We start from the raw sequence: 22,013 nt of genomic DNA, 5'->3' as shown, positions 1-22,013 counted from the left end.
GCAGGTGTAAAAAAATGAATTGAGACATATCTGGCTCATTATTGGGGTTTAAGAAAAACCTTATTACACTGAACAGATGACGCTGAATTTTACTTCCTTCTTGTAAAGATTTATTGATGGTCTGCCATGCATATCTGCGTCCAGAAATCAATACATGACAACCCAAAATACAAAGGGGGAAACTAAGTATGTACATCAGCATGAATAAACCAAAACTTAATGAGTCTAATATCTTGAATAATGAAGTTAAACACACTCTATTAATAGTAGTGATAAAAGAAAAAATCAAAGGCACAAACCGTAATGCTAGTTTGTAAATAAACACAAAATAGAACGTGTACACGTGTTTGTAAAAAGTAGGTAGTCCTACTCCTGTACGAATTTGCTGATAACAATATTCAATACAGTTTATATTAAGAAGAGCATACGGTGGTTATCCATATCGAGTCTCCTTGCAATTGACAGGCGTCCCAGCAATCAGCTGATAAGATTATTGAAATACTGCACTCTTTCAAGTGATCTGAACCCCTTACTGGGTGCCCCGACAATACAAAGCAGCTGTAATTCTACCCTTTAAACGTGATTTTACCTAAAAATTTACACTGTGCCGCGGCGATTTTCATTTTGTGTGTGGGTAAAAAAATGGATGGCGATGTGGTCGCTATATTTGGATGTTGTTGTTCATGATGTCATGGAAGTTGTATAATCTTGAAGGTAGGTATTGATAACAATAGCTCTTGTGTCATTGATCATTCAAACGGAGATTGATTATGAGTTTAAAGTGTTGTGCTTGCTTGATTTAGAAATAGGACAAGCACTATTAACGATCACTCTAAGAATCTAAATTCTCGCAAAAGCAATCGCTGCAGTGTATTTGTATATTCAGTTTCTATCGATAAAGAAATAATTAGTTAACAAGATGTTTATATATGATGACATTTGATGTTGCTGAACTGTTGTGTTGTGTCTGTTAGCCTGACGAGGAAATGTATTATATTAACGATCTCGAAGTAGGTAAAACCTAAAATAGAATATGGTGACTTCTAAGAACAAGTGTTGAAGATGTTGCAATTGACGTTTTTTAAAGGTATGAATTAGCTCTTTTCTTCTAGATAACTTCCAAGAGCAAAACATTTTACAACACCTGCTTACTCGACAACTTCGATATCAACTCGGATTCATGTAATTTAAATCAGTTTGAAATATTCGTCTTTTATATAGACCATATCTTGAACCTTGCATATATGTAAAAAGTGTAAACTTCATAAGACCGTTTTCTCTTTGAGTAATGTTGCGGACTAAAAGAAGACCGTGGTATAAAATGGCAAAAATCGATAAATACTTGAATAAGGTGCATTACTTTTTTGTAACGAGACCTTGTCTGCGTTAACAGTTACTCGATTTAGGAAAGTTCTTGGGATCTTTGAAAATCATTAGTTTATATCGATAATTCATATGTATTGCATGACATGAATTCAAGAAAAAAAAACGTATAACATATTTGAAATAGAAATAAATGATTTACTGCTGGATTTACACATTAATCTTAAACACAATGTCTACTTCAAAGAATGGACTTTGTTTTTTAATCTAAATCTAGAGGTATAAAACTGCTTATTAAAATTATTGTCAATTTGATATAATTGATGATTATTGGGACCTAAATGAATCATTGCAAAAGAATGCTATTATTCTAAAACTCTTCATAACAAACTACCGTAAATTTGACGTACACGAGTTTGAAAAAAAAAATATTTTTTTTAAGAAATTGCCAAAATAAATTTGATGAATGTGTACCTAAAGTATCCATTAGCTAGCTATGTCATTTCTAATAGAAGTCATCTTAGTGATACATAAACTGATAAAGAATTCTGTTATGGTTTGTTGAAAGTTAGAAATAAGACCCAGTTTGTCTTCGAATGTCTGATATCATTGAAATCATAACTGTCCATTTCTACTTAATCATCTGATACAATATGTATAGACCCTCACATTCCTGTGTAGAAAATTTAAAAATTTTCTCGTTGTTTACATGATTACATCAAATCAATTGCAGATTTCTTATAAAAAAAAACATTAATTAAATCCAAATATGAACAAAGAATGTGAGTTTTGCTCTGATAGCTCATGAGATGTGTAGCATTCCACCTGTTTTGTATAATAAAATGTCAGACCTATCAACATTGCATCCATCTGTAATAAAAAGAAAAAGATACACTAGCTCTAGTAACCTTGAAAAACTTAAACAGACACACTTGGTAAGATAACAAGTGTCCTTTACACCGTAATTGTTAGACCGTAAAGAAATTTGTTAATACATACAGTTCTTAATTCAATTGTATTTAAAAAAAGATATTTTGAAACTAATGTAGCTTAATCGTTTCTATCATCATATTATTTTCCGTCTTTCTTTAGAATTGTGTTTAGTTTGCAAAGCGTGCAAAAAAAAAAAATAAGGCAGGGTCGGTCTGAAAGGCAACATTACAACCTATAGAGGAGTCTTTACGATGTAGAAATACACACGTGTAGGATAATTACTTGCTGTTCACAGTGGATCTCTCGCATAATTGCAATTCATTCTCACGGCAGTTTACTGTGTAGTTTTATGGTCCATTACGGGTTGAATAGGTTACAGAGATTAAGGTCTTAAATTGCTTCAATACTTCCTCATTCAAAACAATATTTTCTGTACTAGTATTATTTTCCCTACGGCTTTAAGATCATTTCAAAATTATATTCAACGTGTTTTTATATCACAATTTAATGTTTGAATGAATAAAATAATAGGAAACTTGACCTTTTGTGTATTTTTGGTTGTTCACTATCAAATCAAAGCAACTGAATCTAGACATAAAAAGCAAAGCGTTCCGGATTTATTGATTAAAGATACCATGTTTAGAAAAATATATATCTAGAGATAAGTAATTTCAAGATATAAAACATTCCATTGCAACCATGAAGTTTTTTTCACAGGATAAAAAATAATATCATCAAGTGGTTTCTAAGCAGAAATCAAAATGGCAGTACCAGAAAAGAGTTATGGCGACGATATGGCGGTTATTGGAGACCTGACTGAGGATTCTCTTCTTCATGAGTTAAAACGACGATATGAAAGAAATACCATATATGTAAGATATCTATTAATTACTAAATAAATTGCATCTTTCAGAATGTGTATGAACTGTAAACTTTACCTATAGGATTGATGACATTTGTTGAATCCTTCTTCCAAAGTCAAGGGTTTTCAATTCGGCGTTTGTGGGCAGAGATGGGGATCAGAAACCCTTGGTTTGGGAAGATGGTTCAACCCTACAAGACTTAGGTTTAATAATGTTGATATCTTACCCCAATATAAGCAAAAAGTGTTATCGGGTTTACACCTTGTTGTCTGTCAGTCAAAAAGTAAGCACTATCTTAAAACAGCTTTATTGCAATACATGGCGATTCGGTTTATGTCTACACTTAGAGGTAGCCAACAATTATCTTCTTGTGAAAGAAAATAATCAAATATTACCATTTGAAATATTTTGTTGCTACTCTTTTACCTAATCACAAATGGTATCTGAATATATATATTGTCTTTTAGACCTTTTGTCACTCTATTTGCAATCCGTCTTTTTGTAATCTTTTCATATTTTGACTTCTTTAGAGTCACATAACCTTCCGGTATATCAATCAAAGCTAGACACAAAACATCCAAAAATGGGAATCATCGTGACATATGAAATTCGAGAAATAAAAGTGAATGAAAATCTTTTTTCAACCACTGATCTAAATACGCCGATAGTTACAAGAAAATTTCAATACTGGCCATCTGTTGGATATACATTCAACTTGTTTACACTCTGACCATCAGATATACAGTGCAGCTGCAAGATAGATAACTATAATACAAGAACAATCATTAAAAATCTCTTTTTTAATTTATATATTTAATAAAGTTTCTTAATAAAATTTCTTCTAAATGAAAAAGTAGTGTCATTTTAAGTTTTCTTGACTGTGAACTTAGACGTATAACGGGAACAAATATATTTTTGGAGAAAACTATAAAAAAATAAACTATTTAAACAAACGTCTGTCTTTTTATTATATATTTTGGTGAAACTAAAATTTGTTTAATTTGTGACCCCTTAACGCCAGATAAGATAAGAATGATCGTAATTCTAGAATTATTTGTAGTTATAGAATCAGATGCAAACTAATACTACACACTCACTTGATTCACGCAACCCTCGGGACTTTGTTTAGTTATGCAGATATTTCAGAAAATTTATTGCAGAATTTCGCTAACAAAATATTAAGCATTATAAGCAAGATGACTGTTTCTAGTTAACACACTTTGAATAATGCAAACAATTAACCTCGCAAGCAAAGTTTAAAATACTCTAGTACATAATTGCATACAAATCATTGAGTGGAATTCTAAAAAAAAAGGAGATGTTTTGCTATGTTTTCTACCTTCAATTAAAGTAAATACAAAACAGATCGTTCGCCCATGATTTGTTGCAGTCACATAAACTACATGGATTTGAATAGTGACGGGTGTTTTGCGTTTATTCTTTAAAAACAAATCAGTATTCTCGTCTTTAATAATGTAAATTTTCATTGTCAGCGCTATGAAATTTAAAGTATATGTAATAGGCTTCACAAATCATATATCTGATACAATTGAGACAATCAATGATCCTGATTTAATGATCTTAAAATACATTATAAAATGATATTACCATCTACTGTATGTTTTAAGAACATCGTAATAAAACCAAAACAACTGCAAAAAGTTTACCCATTAAATCATACACTCTCCATTCATCTAATAGTACATAAATCAAAAGAGAATAATACATATTTTGGTAACAATATTTACATTCAAATGATTTGTTTATTTTAGACTTATCTTGGAGACATACTAGTGGCCGTCAACCCAAACATGATGCTGCCAATTTATGGAGGGGAGGTATGGACAAAACAAATTTACTTGTTAATTACTAAAATTTACTGTCTGTGACAGATTTGTTCTCCTTGTCAAAACCTAGCTACTTTAAGCAAATATAATTACTGAAGAATCCTCGAATATATTTTTATATACAGTAATGAAATAAGATAATTATTTTCAGGTGGGGTTGGTTTATTCTGAAGCCAAGAATCTTAAAGATCTGTCTCCACACATATACGCAATTGCAAGTAAAGCCTACAGGAATTTGATATGGGGCAGAGTCAACCAAGCTATTCTAGTCAGCGGTGAATCAGGAGCAGGTAGCGAACGTCTCATGTTAGAATAGTTTCTTGCATTTCATTATAATCTTTAAATATGCCATAGTGATATGTGCATGTGATACATCTGTTGAGTGCATAATACGTTTGTAGAAATATTATTTTTATCATTCTATTAAAATATCATTGATGTAGATACATGTACATGTAACATTGTAATCTATTAGAATAAGAGATATGAATAATTTCAATTCATCTTTATAATTTCATTATAAGTATTTTTATACTACATGTTCTTTGCAACAAAAATGTGATGTTTTATCAATCTTCGTGCATTGCTTCCTTATTTCCCAATATCGTTGGTAGGTAAAACGGAGAGCACGAAAATGACAATAGCCCAGCTAGCCCGTATGTCAAAGTCACAGGAGCCAACTAAACTTGCCGAACAAATAGTCGAGGTTGGGTCATTTACAAATAAATATCAGTATTATTTGTATTTATACATATAGTAACAAAAGTTACAAAAACAAAAGTTACAATGTACGTTTTATTAAAGGGGCAAGAGGATAAAAAATTGTGACTTTCATTACAGATAAACCCTATACTAGAGGCTTTTGGAAACGCTAAGACAACAATGAACGACAATTCCAGTAGATTTGGGAAGCTCATTGAAGTCATGTTCAACAAGCAAGGAAAGATTATTGGAGGTAAAGGGTTTAATGCTCAAAACCATGTTTCAGAGTATTTTTACACAAAATCAAGCAATTATCACAGTTTTCATTTACATGTCTATTCAGCAAAGGTGACGGAACACATGTTAGAGAAAAGTCGAGTCGTACACTGTGGAAATGGTGAAAGGTCCTTCCATATATTCTACTATATGTTTGCTGGATTGTCTCAATACGAAATCGAACATTTCTATCTGAGTCGTCCGGAACACTACAGGTAATATTATTTGTTGTGGTCGTGTCCCTTTCCATTTTGATAATCTATTAATCTTCTAAAGAGAAGAACTATATATAAAGGTAAAGGAAAATATTCAAACTTGAAATTGAAATATTCGGAATTTTTGACTGATACAAACTAAGCTAAACGCCCACTAAAACTCATTTTTTTTAAATTGAATTTTGACCCTATACTAGAAGTATACATGTAGCAATAGAAATTGTACATATCTATTCTACCAACGTAGAATCACGGACCCTAGACACGGGGCACCAGTTTTTACTTCTCAAATGGATTATGAGGCAAACAGGAGCGGATTTGAAGAATTGAAAGAAGCCATGAATGACACAGGGTTTCCTTCTCAGGTGAGACACAATTCATGAAAATACTTCAAAGAATTCGTCAATAATTACAACGGTATTCAATGTGTTTGCTACTTTTCAGATCGTTAATATAATTTTTGCCATCATGGCTGGCATCTTGCATCTCAGTAACATCGACTTTGCTCCAGACCCCGAACTTCAGCAGCTCATCATAGTGAACGAAGACGAGGTGGATTACGGTAACTATTTCTTTTTACTTCATTCTTTTTCTACTTACATGTAATCGTTTGTTAACTTTTTAAGAATATATTCTAATACATAATATATTTGCTTAGGAAGCCGACTACTCTCCCTGCAAGCTGACGACCTGGTAACAGTCCTGATAGCTTCATCAAGCTTTGTCAGAGGTTAGCATAGATTAAAACCTTTATAACAACATTCAGTTATTCTTCTTTTTAAAATAATCTTACAATCGTTTTGAAATGTGCATGGCATGATGATCAGCTATTGGTAAGGTGTCTTGAAATTTAAGTTTTATTTTATTATTCTGTGAAGGCGAGAGGATCGTGAGACTGAAGTCAATGCACGAGGCGTGTGATGGCAGGGATGCCTTGTGTAAAGCCCTATATAGCCGACTGTTTACTTGGATAGTGAAAAGAATCAACCAAGTCATTCATGTCCAGGACGACCAAGAACGGTCAGTTTTTGTAATCTTTTTTTTTCTGTTTCTCTCTTTATGGGTCTCCATGTGGTGCTAGGTTTACGCGTCGTAATTTATTTGAATTCATCTTCTTTTGGTTAATTGTTCAACACAGTTTGGTGGGTCTGAATAAATCAAAGTACTGAAGTACTGAAAGCCGGGCTCGTTTGGTGTGTCTTTATGCATATTGTGTAGTAAAGACTGAAAATAAATCTCTCTCTCTCTCTCTCTCATGCATTTAATGTCGGCAAAGCGTCAGAGAGCGACCAAATTTTCAAAGCGGCTATAAACAAAAATATGTCTGTCTAGTAGAAAAAAAGTTCAACAGTTGCTGCCTTGAATTTTGCAACAAGCGTTAGGTATTCAATCCCGATTTCTTCAACGCGCAGCACAGTAGGTCATGGAAATTTATGCGCATTGTATGTGTCCAAAATGCATAGTCTTGTTTTTAAAACACATTATTAATAAGAAAACTAAAAAAAAGAAGAAACAAAATGCCAACACATTTGACAAAACGTGGCTCTTTGTGTAACTATTTGGTATAGCGGAAGCTTTTACTTTGACGCTGTTTGGTTTTTTGTTTACTTTTAAATTTGTGCTATTTATAGTAACATTGGCGATTTTCCATTGACACAAAAATTTCATAAATTGATGTAAATTACATTAAATAAGTAACAGAAAATATAACTTATACATATAGTTATCAAGGCAAACATTGAGGATCATTTAAATAAATATTCACAGTTTCATTATACGATACACTTCTTTTTTAATCAAAACCTGTATTTAACTTTCTTTGTAATCTACATGTATAGGTATACTGATGCTGGAATTATAAGCTTATTGGACATGGCTGGATTTGAGAGGTTTCAAGTGAACAGTTTTGAACAGTTGTGCATTAACAGTGCTAATGAACAATTGCAGAGCTTTTTCAATACTTACATATTTTCATGGGAACTGCAAGAATATCAAGCAGAGGGTATCAAACAGCCAAAGATCAAATTTACCAACAATAACGAAATTCTTGGTCTCTTCTTTGATGTGAGTTTGAAGCTTATAATACTCTATCTGTGATCATTTTACTATATTATCATGAATTTAATTTTTGAAGTATCTTCAGACTTACGTATTGTTATATCTTGAATAGAGACCTATCGGATTGTTTGCCATTTTGGAAGATGAATGCAGATTGCAAATGTCAACAGATGGCACGTTTGTAGATCACATGAATAAAGAATTTGGGAAGAATGATGTATATAAAAGGTGCAAATCAAGAGATCCGGTTTTTACAATAGAACATTATGCAGGTCAGGTTAGTTGGGTTTTTAAGTGTTTTGTCTAGGGGGGGGGGGGGGGGGGTTGTTGTGGGTTTTTTTGTGTTTTTTTTTGGGGGGGGGGGGGGGGGTTGCCTTTGATTGTTATTTAGCAATGCATGTTAATTATATCGCATCCAACAGGTCACATACAACGCCATTGGTTTTATTGAGAAAAACAGAGAGACGTTGGGTACCAATTTCATAAGCCTTATGCAAAATAGTCACAACTGGTTAATCAATGAGCTATTTGATGACCGACCTGACAGTAACACCAGGTAATACAGTCTATTACATCTGATTGGGTTTTTTTTTAAAGAAAGCGACATTACATTTTACAAATTCTTCGGATTGTCTAAATATTATTTTCATATTATTTTGCTTGAACATTGTAAGAAACATTGACAAACGGAACAGCCAATGGACGGTACCTGAGTGGAACCAACCAAACATGCCAGCGTTAGGTCCAGGGGAAACCCTCTCAAAACGAGCAGGAAAGAAAATAAAACAAAGGTGAAGATTAGTGATAGCGAAATTGTCCTTCAGCTCTACCTTTTACAGGAACAGTGAAATTATTTTGATCAATCGTCATGTTTATTCTTATATCAACGGATTTTTTTTTTATATTTAGAACAAATATAGATCGCCCACTCCCTGCTATACCCAATTCGTCAAGTACTTCAACAAGTGTTCATTTCAGGGTAGGTCGAATATGTTAAACACTTCGTCCTTTATAAAAAAGATCTAGGGTTTGTAATCAAGGTTATGTTTTAATGTAGGTTTACGTGAACTACTGAACAATGAATAGTTTTGGAAACTGTTACTCAATTTATCGTCGCTGATTAAGAGACAACGTAGCAAAACATGTTTATATTTGAAAAAAATAAGCGTTTCGTCGATTTTAGCAATATGACTTGAATGTAAAATAAATCTTAAAAATTGATTCAAATGATTTGCATGGAACTATGATTTTATTTCATATGCTTGATAAATTTACTTCAGAAACTCTGAATTTAATTGTATTATCCGATTATTCTTCATTAGCAATAATTACTTGATATTTTAAGTCAAGTTACCTAGTATTTAAGTTTATTGTTTCGTTTGTTCTTTAGAATTCACTTGCGTCTCTTATGGAGAATCTCAAAGCATCAGAACCCCAGTTTGTTCGGTAAGGCTAGCTTTGTATAGCATTATTTTATTTTAAATTCTTTCTTCAATTCGATTTAACTCAGTTAATGTTTTGTTTTATGTAGATGTATTCGGGCAAATGCAGAAAAACAATACGGATTTTTTGACGTAAAACTTGTTCATAATCAGCTTCTCAATACTGGTGTATTCGAAACGACCAGAATAAGAAAATTGGGATATCCTACTCGTATGCACATGCAAGATTTCAATAACAGGTATTGTCTACGTCTCGCTTGTGGATGTTTCTCATGAATTGCTAAAAACATTAGGTATTGTGAGATTCTAATAGTTTGATATTCATCGGTTTACTCTTGACTCTGAAGTTAAAAACATGTATGTTAATTTCTAGTTATTTTGTGTTAATAATTCGAAGGCCTACTGTTGTTACCATTTATCAAGCATTTTTTGATAAAATGATAAACATTTGAAATAAAATATTGTTTTCATGCAATCATAAATTAGGTATAAAGTAGTCGGCTTTCCTGTTACTGAATCCGTTGAAATAAATCCAGCCAACTGCGATAGAATATTACAGAAAGCTCAACTGTACGACTATCAAATTGGAAAATCAAAGGTATGATCTGACTGCTTTACCTAACACTAAAAAGAAAATCTCTCTCTCTCTCTCTCTCTCAGTGTGAATCATATGGACTTACCAGAAACATTTTTTGCCTCGCAGGTGTTTCTGAAATACTGGCATGTGGATCAACTAAACATGTGTTTGGAAAAGTTTATCTCGGATCTTCGTTTGATTCAAACTACAATTCAGATGTATCTTGCCCGTCGAAAGTTTCTGGACACGCTGCAATATATAACATATTGCAAAGATCAAGTGTTCTCTCTTGGAAACATTGCGGCCAAAACAGGAGATCAGCTGTTTCATATAATGGTTTCAACGAATGATCTTGACAAACATCATTATAGAAAAAAAGTAAGAGTGATAAAGTATTTTTTTTTCCTTTTGCATGTTTTATTTACAGACACAAAGAGTTTTCAAAGTCTCATAGAATAAAACGTGAGATCATTTAATGAGGCTTTTTTGTGATTTGCTAATGTTGTAATAGCTCGTCGGGTTGTTAAGTATGTAGTTCATCAGCTTTTGTGTGCAATAATTAAAAAATGTTTTCATTTATTCATTTTGCACGTGAATGTTAATTTTTGACAAGGAGCTACCCACAGAATAATTATACGAAAATTGAGTTACAGTTAATTTTGACTCCACCAGTATGCAAGTCATACTACTACTTTAAAATCCTCATTTTGAATTGAACAGCTGGAAGAGCAAGAACTGAGGAGAAGAAGTACCAGACAATCTCAGTATGTCAGGAGAGGACTACCGAGGCGTATGGACGACGATATATACGACGCTCCAGACTACGATAGTATGGAGGAAAGTTTTCACTACGGTGGTCACGTGCAATCCGAGTATTATAATTCTAGGTATAAAGGAAAGCAGTGAATTACTGGTAACTCGTAATGGATTAAATAGAACAGTTTACCAAGAATACAAATAACACGACACCTTTTATAGCAATTTGATAATAAAATCATTTCACCGCCTCAGAATGGCTTGGTAATAAAGGAAATAATATTTGATTTAGACGATTGCAATGAGTTTCTTTTTTTCTCAAAACTTTTTTTTACTTTCCATCCGTTTAGATCTGGATATGGTGCTTCAAGACGTCAATTGTATCAAATTGCCCAGGTATAGTTCCTCATATCTAGAGCAAAAAAAATAACTTATATTGATTTTTAATTAGAAAAATAACACAAAATATTTACGCATAAATGTATAATTTTGTATGTTTGAAATACTTTTTCGTATACTTGGTAAAAAAAAAAGTTTGATAATATGATTTTAATATGTTGGATGACAAAATATTAAAGAAGGAAGTGGTTATTTAAATAATCGCCATGTAACACAGTCACCTGCACAAATTTAAGATGACCTTGTAACTGATAAACACACCCATAACAATATGTTTCGTGTGTTATAAAGCGTCCGTCCTCCTATAGTCGCCCTGTATCGATTTCAACGTTTATGCACAGTCGAACACAGCATATAAAGCGCCTAGGTTGATGTTCTATCACCAGTATTTGGGGACTCGGTAGTTGTGACATGTGTTACATGTAATTCTAATCCATGGAGTATAATATTATTCAGGTTTGCCAGTCTATTTTTTTTTCTCCTCCTAATGTCTGTTGCTAGTGTTTTGGGGGTTTTGTTTGTTTGTTAACAGTAGTTTTTACTAATAAATGCTTGAATTTAGGAAACAGGGTGTCGTAAAGAAAATTCTACTTACTTAGAGGTAATCGTCGAATCCAAGATTTATAATGTACAATGTATTTAGTGTACAAAATGTAGAGATATTTTATCATTAGGAACAGTATACATACATATACTGTGGTTTCATTAATATTCAAGGGTATCAATTTGCGTGGATGAAGTGAAAATCACAGTTTCAAGGATATGTAAATTCGTGGCCAATGTCCCCATCAATACAAAATGTTAATAGAAATTGCATTTCAATGAACATTTAATTTCATGGATCAACTTAAAACGAAATCCATGAAAATTGGTATTCAACGAAAATTGGTGAAACCACAGTAGTATCCAAGGTATATTCTCTTATTTTTTTCCGTATACACATGCTAAACATTTTTTTTTATTTTTATGATATAAGTTTCATTTGCACATACAATATATACATGTAACCATATTTAGCACAATTGACAAATCCGTTGACAAGATCAATTTCAACAATTTTAAGGCAGAGAAAAAATACACATGCTAAAATGATAACCATTTCCGATATCGTATTATAATAATACATTCTACAATTTGTTTATAAATAAATAATTCCATTTTTCTAATTCAGGAATCTCTGGCTCATTTACACGCAAAATGGAAATCTGTTGATCCTGATGCCTGGTGCAAAATAGTGTACCTGGAGAGAGATAGAATTGTTCAAAAGTTTTACATACTAGAGAGAGAGGTGACCATCGACGGAAAAGTTGGTTCAGAGTTTGACGGGGAAAGGTAACTAAGGACATTTTTTTAACTTTAAGAACTTTGAAGCTTTCGTGAACCCTCTCCGTTTTATTAGTTTGAACATAACAAAATTAGTTTCTATGATCCTAATCTCCAAACATTATTGTTAATAACTCTCGAGGGTAGTTTTTTTTATTGCTATTTTTCAAATATTAATGTTTATTTAGAAAAAAAAGTAAAAAGTAAAAATCAAACAAACAATGCAAACAAATACTTTTGCTATTAAGTTCCTGTTCATGATCACTGTCGCCTTGATAAAGCACGTTTTATTATTATCATTTCATATTGCTATTTAACAAAGATAGCGGGTCATGTAGCAACGTTTCCTTTCAAAAAATATTCAATAACAACAATAGAAATAGAGAAATTTCACTTATATGAACAATACCTATTCGGAATGGCCATTTAAAAAAAAAAACACCAAAATTACATTTTTTATGGATTTTTAATCATGTTACATTTATTAGTATCAATTACTAAATATGGTTTTTGTTTACCTTCAAAGAATAAGCCTGTCCTACTTCCGTAATGAATATCGGGACGACGAAACAGCCAGTATATTGCCTTATGTTGGCCAGGTGCGTTTATAACTGTAACACGAATGATTCCTTGTAGAGTTTGTAACGGTTGTGAAGAATTTTTAAGGTAAATACAGTCACCGTAGTAAAAAACAAAAAACTGCTCACCTACATTCTTCACTCGAGTAAACAGAGAAAAGAAATGTTTTTTCTTTAATTAAGAAATGTTTTATTGAAATTACGTTGAAACAATTACTAAGAACTTATATTTGATCGTCATTTATTCATGATACAATCTAATCATCCCTTGCAACTAATTACATATGTATTGAAGAATGTCTAAGCGATCGATTCATTTCCCGGTAGGGAGTAAAACTCCGGAAAGACATGGACGGGAGCATCACGGCGACACGGCTAGGCAAGAACCCCGTGATCGTGAGAGGCCATGACGACCCCTCAGAACACTGCTTCTCTCTGGATGTCATCAATCACGAGGGGAAACTGCCTCACCATGTGCCCGTGAAGGTAAACTTTACAATACACTAATACACCGTATCTACATTAAGTTTATTTTGTTTTGATGCTATTTTTACCTTAAATGTACATGCAACATAGATTTTTTAAACAGTTTTAAATGAGTGTTTTCATATCTTTAATTTTCATCTGTTTTTATGTGTGTGTGGTTAATTGCCAAGGCGTATTAGCCCGCTTATTTTAATATGTTCAACCTAGTTATTCACGTACCTTTAAGTACAATGGTGTACTCTTTGCTAGGAACATTTTGTATCAGCTTCATTTTCGCTTCTTGGAACTTCGCTGCATTTTGGGCTTTTTCCAAGACGTGTTTAAGTGGAAGATAGATTATGTTACAAGCTTTCGTTAAATCAGCACAAAAGTATCAGAACGAATTTTGAACAGGGAAAAATGATATAAATGTGAGATTGGTCTGTCAACGGTATTGGATATGTTTTTGATACATATTTTTCTGTTAATTCTAAACTGCATTACAAATTCTAATATGAATATACACATGAATACAATTGTTAATATTAATTATCTCACAGATATTTGACATGGAGGAATTTAAGTGTCAAATGGCTATCCAGATGAAAATTAACCCAAATGGTGACGACACCATATTACGATATCAAAGCGTCACGTGTTTAAGTCTGGTGAAAGATGGGATAGAGGCCGGGGATACACCTTGTTGGTTGCTTGTTATCAACCTATGTGCTTTGAGAGCAATTGACGATCCTATTGGTAAATATTCTAGAAGAGTTATTGATAATTATCTGAAAAAAGCAAGATAAGCATGTAACACTATAACACCGGGAAACGCTATTTTTATTTATCATATCGGTGTTAAGATATCGGTATGCTTCATATTTGAAAAAATAATAAAAAGAATTTACCTTAGTGATTGTGTATCTAACAAATCTATAACTTTATCATATTAAATATAATATAGTTAAAACACACGTCGAACAAAAACTGGCAGAGTTCGCCGTTCGCACAGAAGAAGAGTTGGAAATGGATTTGGAAAAACAAGAAAAGAGTGACGAGCTTGCGGCCAGAGTACGTGGTTATGTAACGATTGCATTCCGGTTGCATATAATATACATTATGATACAACTCTCCGCTGATTCAACCAGCTGCTAATAGAAATTAAACAACTAAACATTTAGCCTATTCAACAGATGCAAGTATTATTCAATCTTTTGAAAATGCTTATCATTGACGTAAATAATTGAAACTATATATTTCTCTGCTGTAGCATAAGCAACGACATTGGTCCAAGCTTAACCAACGAAAGGGGCTGGAGGGTTCAGAAGCACCACTTAGAAAAACCAAATTTGAACTCATGAAGAAAGATAAAAACATTGGAGACAATCTTCATTACAGCTGGGAAATTGAAGCTCAAAGTAAATATTTCGAGGATTTTTAATTATATTGTTGTTTTCAACATCATATGATATACTTGATTGAGAATATTTTTCAATGAAAGATACTCGACACCCTGTGGCTTCTACTTTTTATGGAAGTACGTCACTAAAATGGCGATTTTAACCCATTAAGAAACTGTTAACGTTGCCAGTAGTTGGTGTATATCGCTCTAGCGCAATGGTCGAAACTTTGATCTGCAGGTCCAGAGCTCGAATACTACAGGGACTTTGGTTTTTATAAATAGTGGTAAAAATTGTAAAAGTCGATTTTTCCCCAAAATCGAAATTTTTTCTTTTATTTTCATGTCAAACACGTGCTAGATTTAAGTTGTTTAGACGTTTGGGCTTCCATACAGAACTGTTTCCAGATGGGTGGAGGACTTTTAAGAACTTATCTACGTAGAATTTAATAGGCATTAGTAATGAATGTTTTAAATAACATCGTTTATGAATTTTTTTTTAATTAATAAGGATTTTAGAAATTTAGGATTGGCACTAACACGTTGTGTTGTTTACCTTTAGAATCAAAAATGCTGCATTTGAATGTTGAGTATCTGCAAGAGCATTACGAGGAACCGGAGTCTCATGTTGGAGGGTTAAGACATGCTGGTTAGTATCATGATTCTCATATTGATAGATATGAGGCTTGTGGAAATATACAGGCCTTATATATAATTAGTCTTTAATAAATTAATAAAATAATATTATAAAATAATAATTTTTTTTAAGCAGTTATATTATTTACTAGTGAGTAAAACTTACATTTTCTGTTGTGAATAAACTTTTTTCTAGGACGAGGGCACCCCGGAAGTGTCATCAGTAGCATGATGTACCCAGGGAGTGGGAGTTCCGTCCGGAGAGATTGGGCAAAGGTCAAGGTCGCTATAAAACTAGAAAAAAGGATGGATGAAGAAGCATTACAAGAAATAGCCGAAGACGAGGAATCATAACATACAATTGGTCTCCAGTCTTTCAATGTGTTCCCTTGCCCGGTATTAAATGCAATATTTTTGACATGTACAAAACATAAACGGAGAAAAACATGATTGACTCCAAATAAGACAATACCATGACGTGTATTTTTATGCTTATGTCTGATTTGATGTTCATTGTATATTTTACATTGTACATTTATAGAATAGTGTTCTATTTTACACCATTGTAGACCAGAAATGCATAAAATTTCAAACATACATGTAACACATTTAACTTCAACTATATTAAACTTTGTTTTGTCATAATAGAATCAGTGCCAACATTTTACACTTACTTTAGTATTCAGATATTTTGTTCAGTTTTTGTTTTGATTTGAGAGTTTTTATGCAAGTACTTTCTTGAATTATCCATACAATCAATATTTCTTAATAGAAATACGTTGTTATACTGTATTGGGGTTCTTCATATGTGAAGTACAATAATGCACACATCAGTGTATGGTTTGACTTCAAGACTCTAATTGAATGTAAATATTGGTCAGTTAATCCATTTATTCCTTTTATTCAAAAGATGTTTTTACAATTATACAAAATAGCTTTTTCAAAGAGAGTTTTTTGTCACCTGTTCCAATATACCTACATTACAGAAAACTTTTCATTTAAGTACGAACCTCTTGTGTGGAATTTGATCAATTATGCATGCATTGGGTGAAGATTTTAAACAATTTTAATGATTTATTCTTATGTATATAAGGTGACATTGTTGACCTTTTGTGTTAAATATGAGTATAATGCATATAATTATGCAAGTTCGAATATTATTCCCTTGGTTGTAAATGTCTGTTTAACCATTGCAATACTAGTAAAAGTTTTGAAATCAAAATGACTTGAAATCATATATCCAGTTAAATGATGAATTTTTATTTTATTTATCCAGTACAGTTTTACAGGATATTCAGTATGAGTAACTTTTGAAGATTTATATGCCGTGGTAAATATATTTTATAAATTCAATTCTAAGTGAATTTCATTATTTTCTGTTATCTAACATATCTAAACATGTTTTCATAATAACTTCGATATTTGTGCATATCGTATAAATAATATAATATGTAAATTCCTGAGAGCGGAACTATTCATCATTTAGATCTTTTGTTTCGGGGCAAACTGTGGTTTCTAGGTAATTTGTTTGTGAAATTTCGTATCAAATGGAAGCTACACGGGTGTTGATTCAATGTTTACTCAGCAAAAACCTAGCTGCAGTGAGATTAGGTCTCATGGGAAATTAACTCACATGTAGATGAATATATCGATTTATCAATCAACGTAGTATTTCCTTGTGTCGGTAAAAATTTTATCATCTGTAGTGTGTTACACATCTAAAAATTGAGGTAAAGAAAGGAAATTCATTTGACACCAACTGTTGTGACAATTTCATTCTTGTTAATGGGTCATGATATCCATTTTCGTCCACCCCCTTGCAATAAGGATCAACATTTCTATCAGTCATTGACCTCCATATTCGTCCGTTTTCTTTGTCGTTTTTTTATTTATCGCCGATCGCCTTGTTTTTTTTTACAATTTGTGTAATTTTTCGTATTCTAATTACCAGAGGTCGAAGTCCGAGATCCGTGAATCGATGGGTCATATTTTCATAAACGATTGTGTTTCAAGAAATGACCCTAGACTATAAAAATACCAGTAATGAAATAATACAGTAACCTACAAATTGATATAGGTTTCCAATACATCTAAAAGGAAATATGTTGTCCATAGTAATAGAACGGATTCGTGGTATACATAGGCTTTGTTTTAGCGCATGTACAATTAGATGAAGTTTTACCTGGATAATCCGTACGTATATTCAGGTCTTTCTGTGAGCCAAGCGACTTTTCATCTAGTGGTTATCTCAATTTATTCAGTATTAATATGAAAAGGTAATGGTGATTTGTTGTTCAAGTCATAAACAAATTTAGTATAATTGACAACACATGACAACAAAATGTTCAAACAACAAATTTATTACAAAGAGAGAAAATTAAATCGTCAAAATACTAGTATTCAATCTTTTTCCGTTAAAAAATGACCTGCATTCAATGTAAACTCTGCAATAATGTTTCAATTTTTAATATAAAGATATCACACTAATAAGAAAATTGACAAAGAAAAGAGAATAGAAAAAAATCGAAATCAACTCATGTATATGTAACTATGTAAAATTGATAGTAAAAAAATATATAAAATGAGAACCTGTAATCATGCAGTTCTAGAGCCAATACTAGTGTATTACAAGATTTCCAAAACTATAGGTTAAAAGTCAATTGCATCCTATAGCATTTAAAACATGAAATAGTGTAGATCAAGAACTGATCACGGGTCTTTGGTTCAAACACTCTCTTTTCTTTTCATTTGTAAATACGTCCATCGATGAGCATTATTTCCTTTAAAATGTCAAAATATTGCAACAAATGTGTGATTCAGCTGGGTTTTTTTCCAGAACTAAGCAAAAATCCTCTTCAAATTTTTCTAAGGTTAGGAATGATCGCAATCAACGTCTCAGACGAATGGTCTTGCTGTAATGATAAACAAACATGGAATTATACATACCTGTAGCTGACAAAGTACACGTAACTCTATTGCACAGTACAATATACACTAATGAATAACAATTATACACATGTATCTGCTGTATAAATATTTTTAGTGCTATTTACCATTCCATGATCTGCACCTCATTCTTTGCAGGGGTTGGCTTGAAGCTTTCTATGCCAGAAAGGAACAATTTACGAGGCGCAAAACCGTCATCCTCTTCATCTTCCTCTTGCTCTATCTCCACCTTCAGTAGTTTGTCCATTGAGATATCCCATTTTCTGTTCCCTGACGTCAGTTCCGGTTTTTGCTTTGTGACACACCATGAGAGGTCTGTTTTCTCTTTTGCAGAGTGCTTCGGCTTGTCCAGCATGTACTGCCTCAAATATTCTGTTGTTATATTGTAGTCGTTTAGAAGAGTCTAGAAAGAGGTTAAAACCGGAACTAATTATTTTCATACACGCATGTACATGTATTTGGACAATTCACACTAAAGTATGCATTGATAAATTTGTTACACATATAGTATGCATGAATGTTATTTTGTTAGATTACAATAAAATACATGTAGTTTCATTACTCACCAGAAACTGTTCGGGGCGCATTTTCTTTAGATACTTTCTCTTTGCTTTAAACATATCAAGTAGCTTTTTGGCCTGTTTAAAGTAACAAACAGAATGATGTTTGAATGATTTTTTAAAGAATAAATGCAAAGGAAATAATATATGATTGCATGCATGATTATTCCATAAAATGTGTCCATTTGATGTATAACATACCTTTACCAAGACGTGGTTAGGAAGTCTGACTTTTAAAAGTTCGCTTCTGATGCTTTTTCTGCAATCCTTGAGGATTTCTCTAAAGTATTCCTGTGTTTAGAAGCATAAATGTTCAGTGACGAATATTATTTTAAATGAATCAATCACGTCTATTAAATCATATATTGAGGTGAAAGTAACGAGGATAAAGACGTGTCTTGGACTAAACAAGATTTTAGGCACTATAATACTGAACGCTATCACGGAAAAAGCAGCCTTGCCAAAATGTCATAGATGTATACCGGTATAACTAACGGTAATCATATTACTCTGACGAGTAAAATCTAAAGTAAATCTTTATTTCTAAATAAAGTTGCCAGTTATGGACACATGGATATCACTGTCATATCATTTATTCCCTTAAAGTTTAGAAATATAAAGAGTTGTACCTTTACTCGGTTCAAGACTTTCTCAATGCTTAAAGCGTCTTCTCGCTGTTTCTAGAAAAAAAATTTAATTGTTATACATAAGATAGAATTTAATCAGAATTAATTACCTATTACATTATTCGCAAACAAAAAGGTAGAAAATATGATTATAAAAAGTTTTGTTTGAAATGATTATTTTATAAATATTTAATAACTCAATATTATGCAAAATCAATTAATTTCCAGGACACGCTGCCTGCAATTAGATTGTATAGCCACCTTTTGGCGGGTTAAGTCACTCAGTAGCGGCTTTGCAGTATCTGGTATAATCCCATACTGTCTGTAGAAGGAGTCTTGATACTCGTCTATCACCTCCCTCGGAAAAAATCTCTGCAAGTAAAAATTAAATTAAAAACCTCTCGTCAAATACCGCTGATACGGGGTGGTCAGATACAGTGACCATTTGTTCATTTTGAAGATTGGTGCATGGCTCACGGATGCATTGTGAATAATATGGTAGCTGTAAAATTGCTCACCCTTTCCATCTCCCTCTCGACTTCATCGTAATAGCCAATACACGTTGCCATCGTCAGAAGAACTTATTTCTTTTTGTAATATGATATGTACCTACAAGACAATTGTTTTGATTAAATTTTCACATTTCTATCTAATCAGTGTTCAAAATATTTAATAATATTAATCACTGCTATTAACTCACCTTCTCAATGTTTCAGCTGTAACTATCTGAATGCATTGTGACGTTGATATCGAAGTTGATTGTGACGTAACATTGAAGTCATCGTATTATGACGTCAGAAATAAGGGTCCTATACTGTACATAATTATGAGCGATGATATCACAATAAAATGTTTAAACAATATCTTTTTTGCTATATATATTGTTTTTGGTGTTATCTCATTTCTTTCCGAGTACATAGATCTACGTTTTACCCATTATCTGTTTTGTTTTTAAATTAAATTGATAAACATGTTTCGTTTATGTTATGTTCAAACATTTAAACAAACTCCGTTCCATTATTTAGCATTATACTGAATGCTGGATTACAGGAGCTTTATCTTATTTTTATCATTATCAGATCACCGCTTCGTCATTTTAGAGAGAGAGAGAGAGAGAGAGAGAGAGAGAGAGAGAGAGAGAGAGAGAGAGAGAGAGAGAGAGAGAGAGAGAGAGAGAGAGATTACCACGGAATCAGTAAAGAAATCTTTAATCTGTCTTCGTCTTGCCGCTCGTGCCTTCAACATTTCTTGTCCTTTTATTTCACTGTTATTGCCCTGATAAACAACAACAATTCTTTAATTTTTTCCTTAAAATTTGAAAGTTTTCTTTATTAACAATGTGACACATCATCCACATGCATCTATAAATCTCTAAATCGTAGTTACGATACAAACCTCCTGTTTAGCTGCAGGAACAGATTGAATTGGAGACCAGTTTGTAGTCGGCCCCTTGATCTGTTTCCGACGCTGGTTGTTGTTCCTGTCGTGTTTCTACACAGGAGAAAAAGATATGATGATAGAAATTAGGAAGAAAAAAATGAATGAATTAATAAATGCTGAGTCAAACTTTACTTACTTCATTATCGCCCTTGACTTCGGTGATTTTAGAGTTTCTTCCTGTGATCACGTGACTGTATCCCCCTGTCTCTTTCATCCCGTCACTCACCGATTTCTGAAGGGAAAAGTCGCGATTATTATAATTATGCATGTATTTTAAGATCAGATGAAGTAGAAAAAAATGTAAATGGTAAATAGTCTTGCCTTTTGGTGTCAAAAAACGAACTACCTTGACAATGCAGTCTCCAGCATCGTTTGATGTGGCCCAGTTCAGATCATCTGGGTCTGAAAATAATTTCTCCAGTCTTAATATTCAGGACAACCATCTAAAGCGAAAAGAAAAAGTGTGAATTAATAACGGAATAATATACTCTGACTAATATGTTAAAGATCAGTCAGGTCTAAGTTAGGATTTGGGATGTTTTGTTACCTTTCGGATGTAAAAGGAGATCAGCTCATCTTCTCGCCTTAATGTTCCATCACGAGAAGCCAATACCTGACCAAAGTAAAGAATAAATATCATGAGCGGGTC

General features: G+C 32.7%; 2 protein-coding genes across 3 annotated transcripts; one reads left to right on the top strand and one right to left on the bottom strand.

Annotated features, from left to right (window-relative positions):
- The first annotated feature begins 465 nt into the window (after positions 1 to 465).
- LOC105344954 (myosin-IIIa) lies at positions 466 to 17,014 on the top strand. Of its 2 annotated transcripts, none has more exons than XM_066084483.1 (30): positions 466 to 714; positions 3,010 to 3,128; positions 4,892 to 4,957; positions 5,118 to 5,256; positions 5,581 to 5,672; positions 5,807 to 5,921; positions 6,012 to 6,159; positions 6,407 to 6,524; positions 6,604 to 6,721; positions 6,818 to 6,889; positions 7,038 to 7,179; positions 7,998 to 8,223; positions 8,330 to 8,494; positions 8,640 to 8,773; positions 8,892 to 9,008; positions 9,127 to 9,196; positions 9,608 to 9,663; positions 9,749 to 9,898; positions 10,146 to 10,257; positions 10,363 to 10,614; positions 10,957 to 11,123; positions 11,343 to 11,388; positions 12,563 to 12,723; positions 13,241 to 13,313; positions 13,620 to 13,778; positions 14,318 to 14,513; positions 14,722 to 14,828; positions 15,028 to 15,175; positions 15,719 to 15,805; positions 15,989 to 17,014. In XM_066084483.1, exons 1-30 carry the CDS (start codon positions 672 to 674, stop codon positions 16,144 to 16,146), a joined length of 3,756 nt encoding a protein of 1,251 aa, XP_065940555.1. In that variant the 5' UTR covers positions 466 to 671; the 3' UTR covers positions 16,147 to 17,014. The 2 variants fall into 2 exon arrangements, with proteins under 2 accessions (XP_065940555.1, XP_011451184.3); XM_011452882.4 differs by having other exon boundaries at positions 2,974 to 3,128.
- A 1,120-nt stretch (positions 17,015 to 18,134) lies between these two features.
- LOC105344953 (uncharacterized) lies at positions 18,135 to 20,754 on the bottom strand. Its single transcript, XM_066084482.1, has 8 exons — positions 20,625 to 20,754; positions 20,443 to 20,533; positions 20,186 to 20,296; positions 19,928 to 19,978; positions 19,500 to 19,589; positions 19,305 to 19,376; positions 18,846 to 19,141; positions 18,135 to 18,704 (listed from the first exon to the last, which is right to left on the bottom strand). Exons 2-8 carry the CDS (start codon positions 20,491 to 20,493, stop codon positions 18,680 to 18,682), a joined length of 696 nt encoding a protein of 231 aa, XP_065940554.1. The 5' UTR covers positions 20,494 to 20,533; positions 20,625 to 20,754; the 3' UTR covers positions 18,135 to 18,679.
- Between the last annotated feature and the right edge of the window lie 1,259 nt (positions 20,755 to 22,013).

Source organism: Magallana gigas, chromosome 5, assembly GCF_963853765.1.
Source record: "Magallana gigas chromosome 5, xbMagGiga1.1, whole genome shotgun sequence".
NCBI classification, from domain to species: domain Eukaryota; kingdom Metazoa; phylum Mollusca; class Bivalvia; order Ostreida; family Ostreidae; genus Magallana; species Magallana gigas.
The sequence above is the reverse complement of the archived record's forward strand: the minus strand, read 5'-3'. Positions and strand labels throughout refer to the sequence as shown.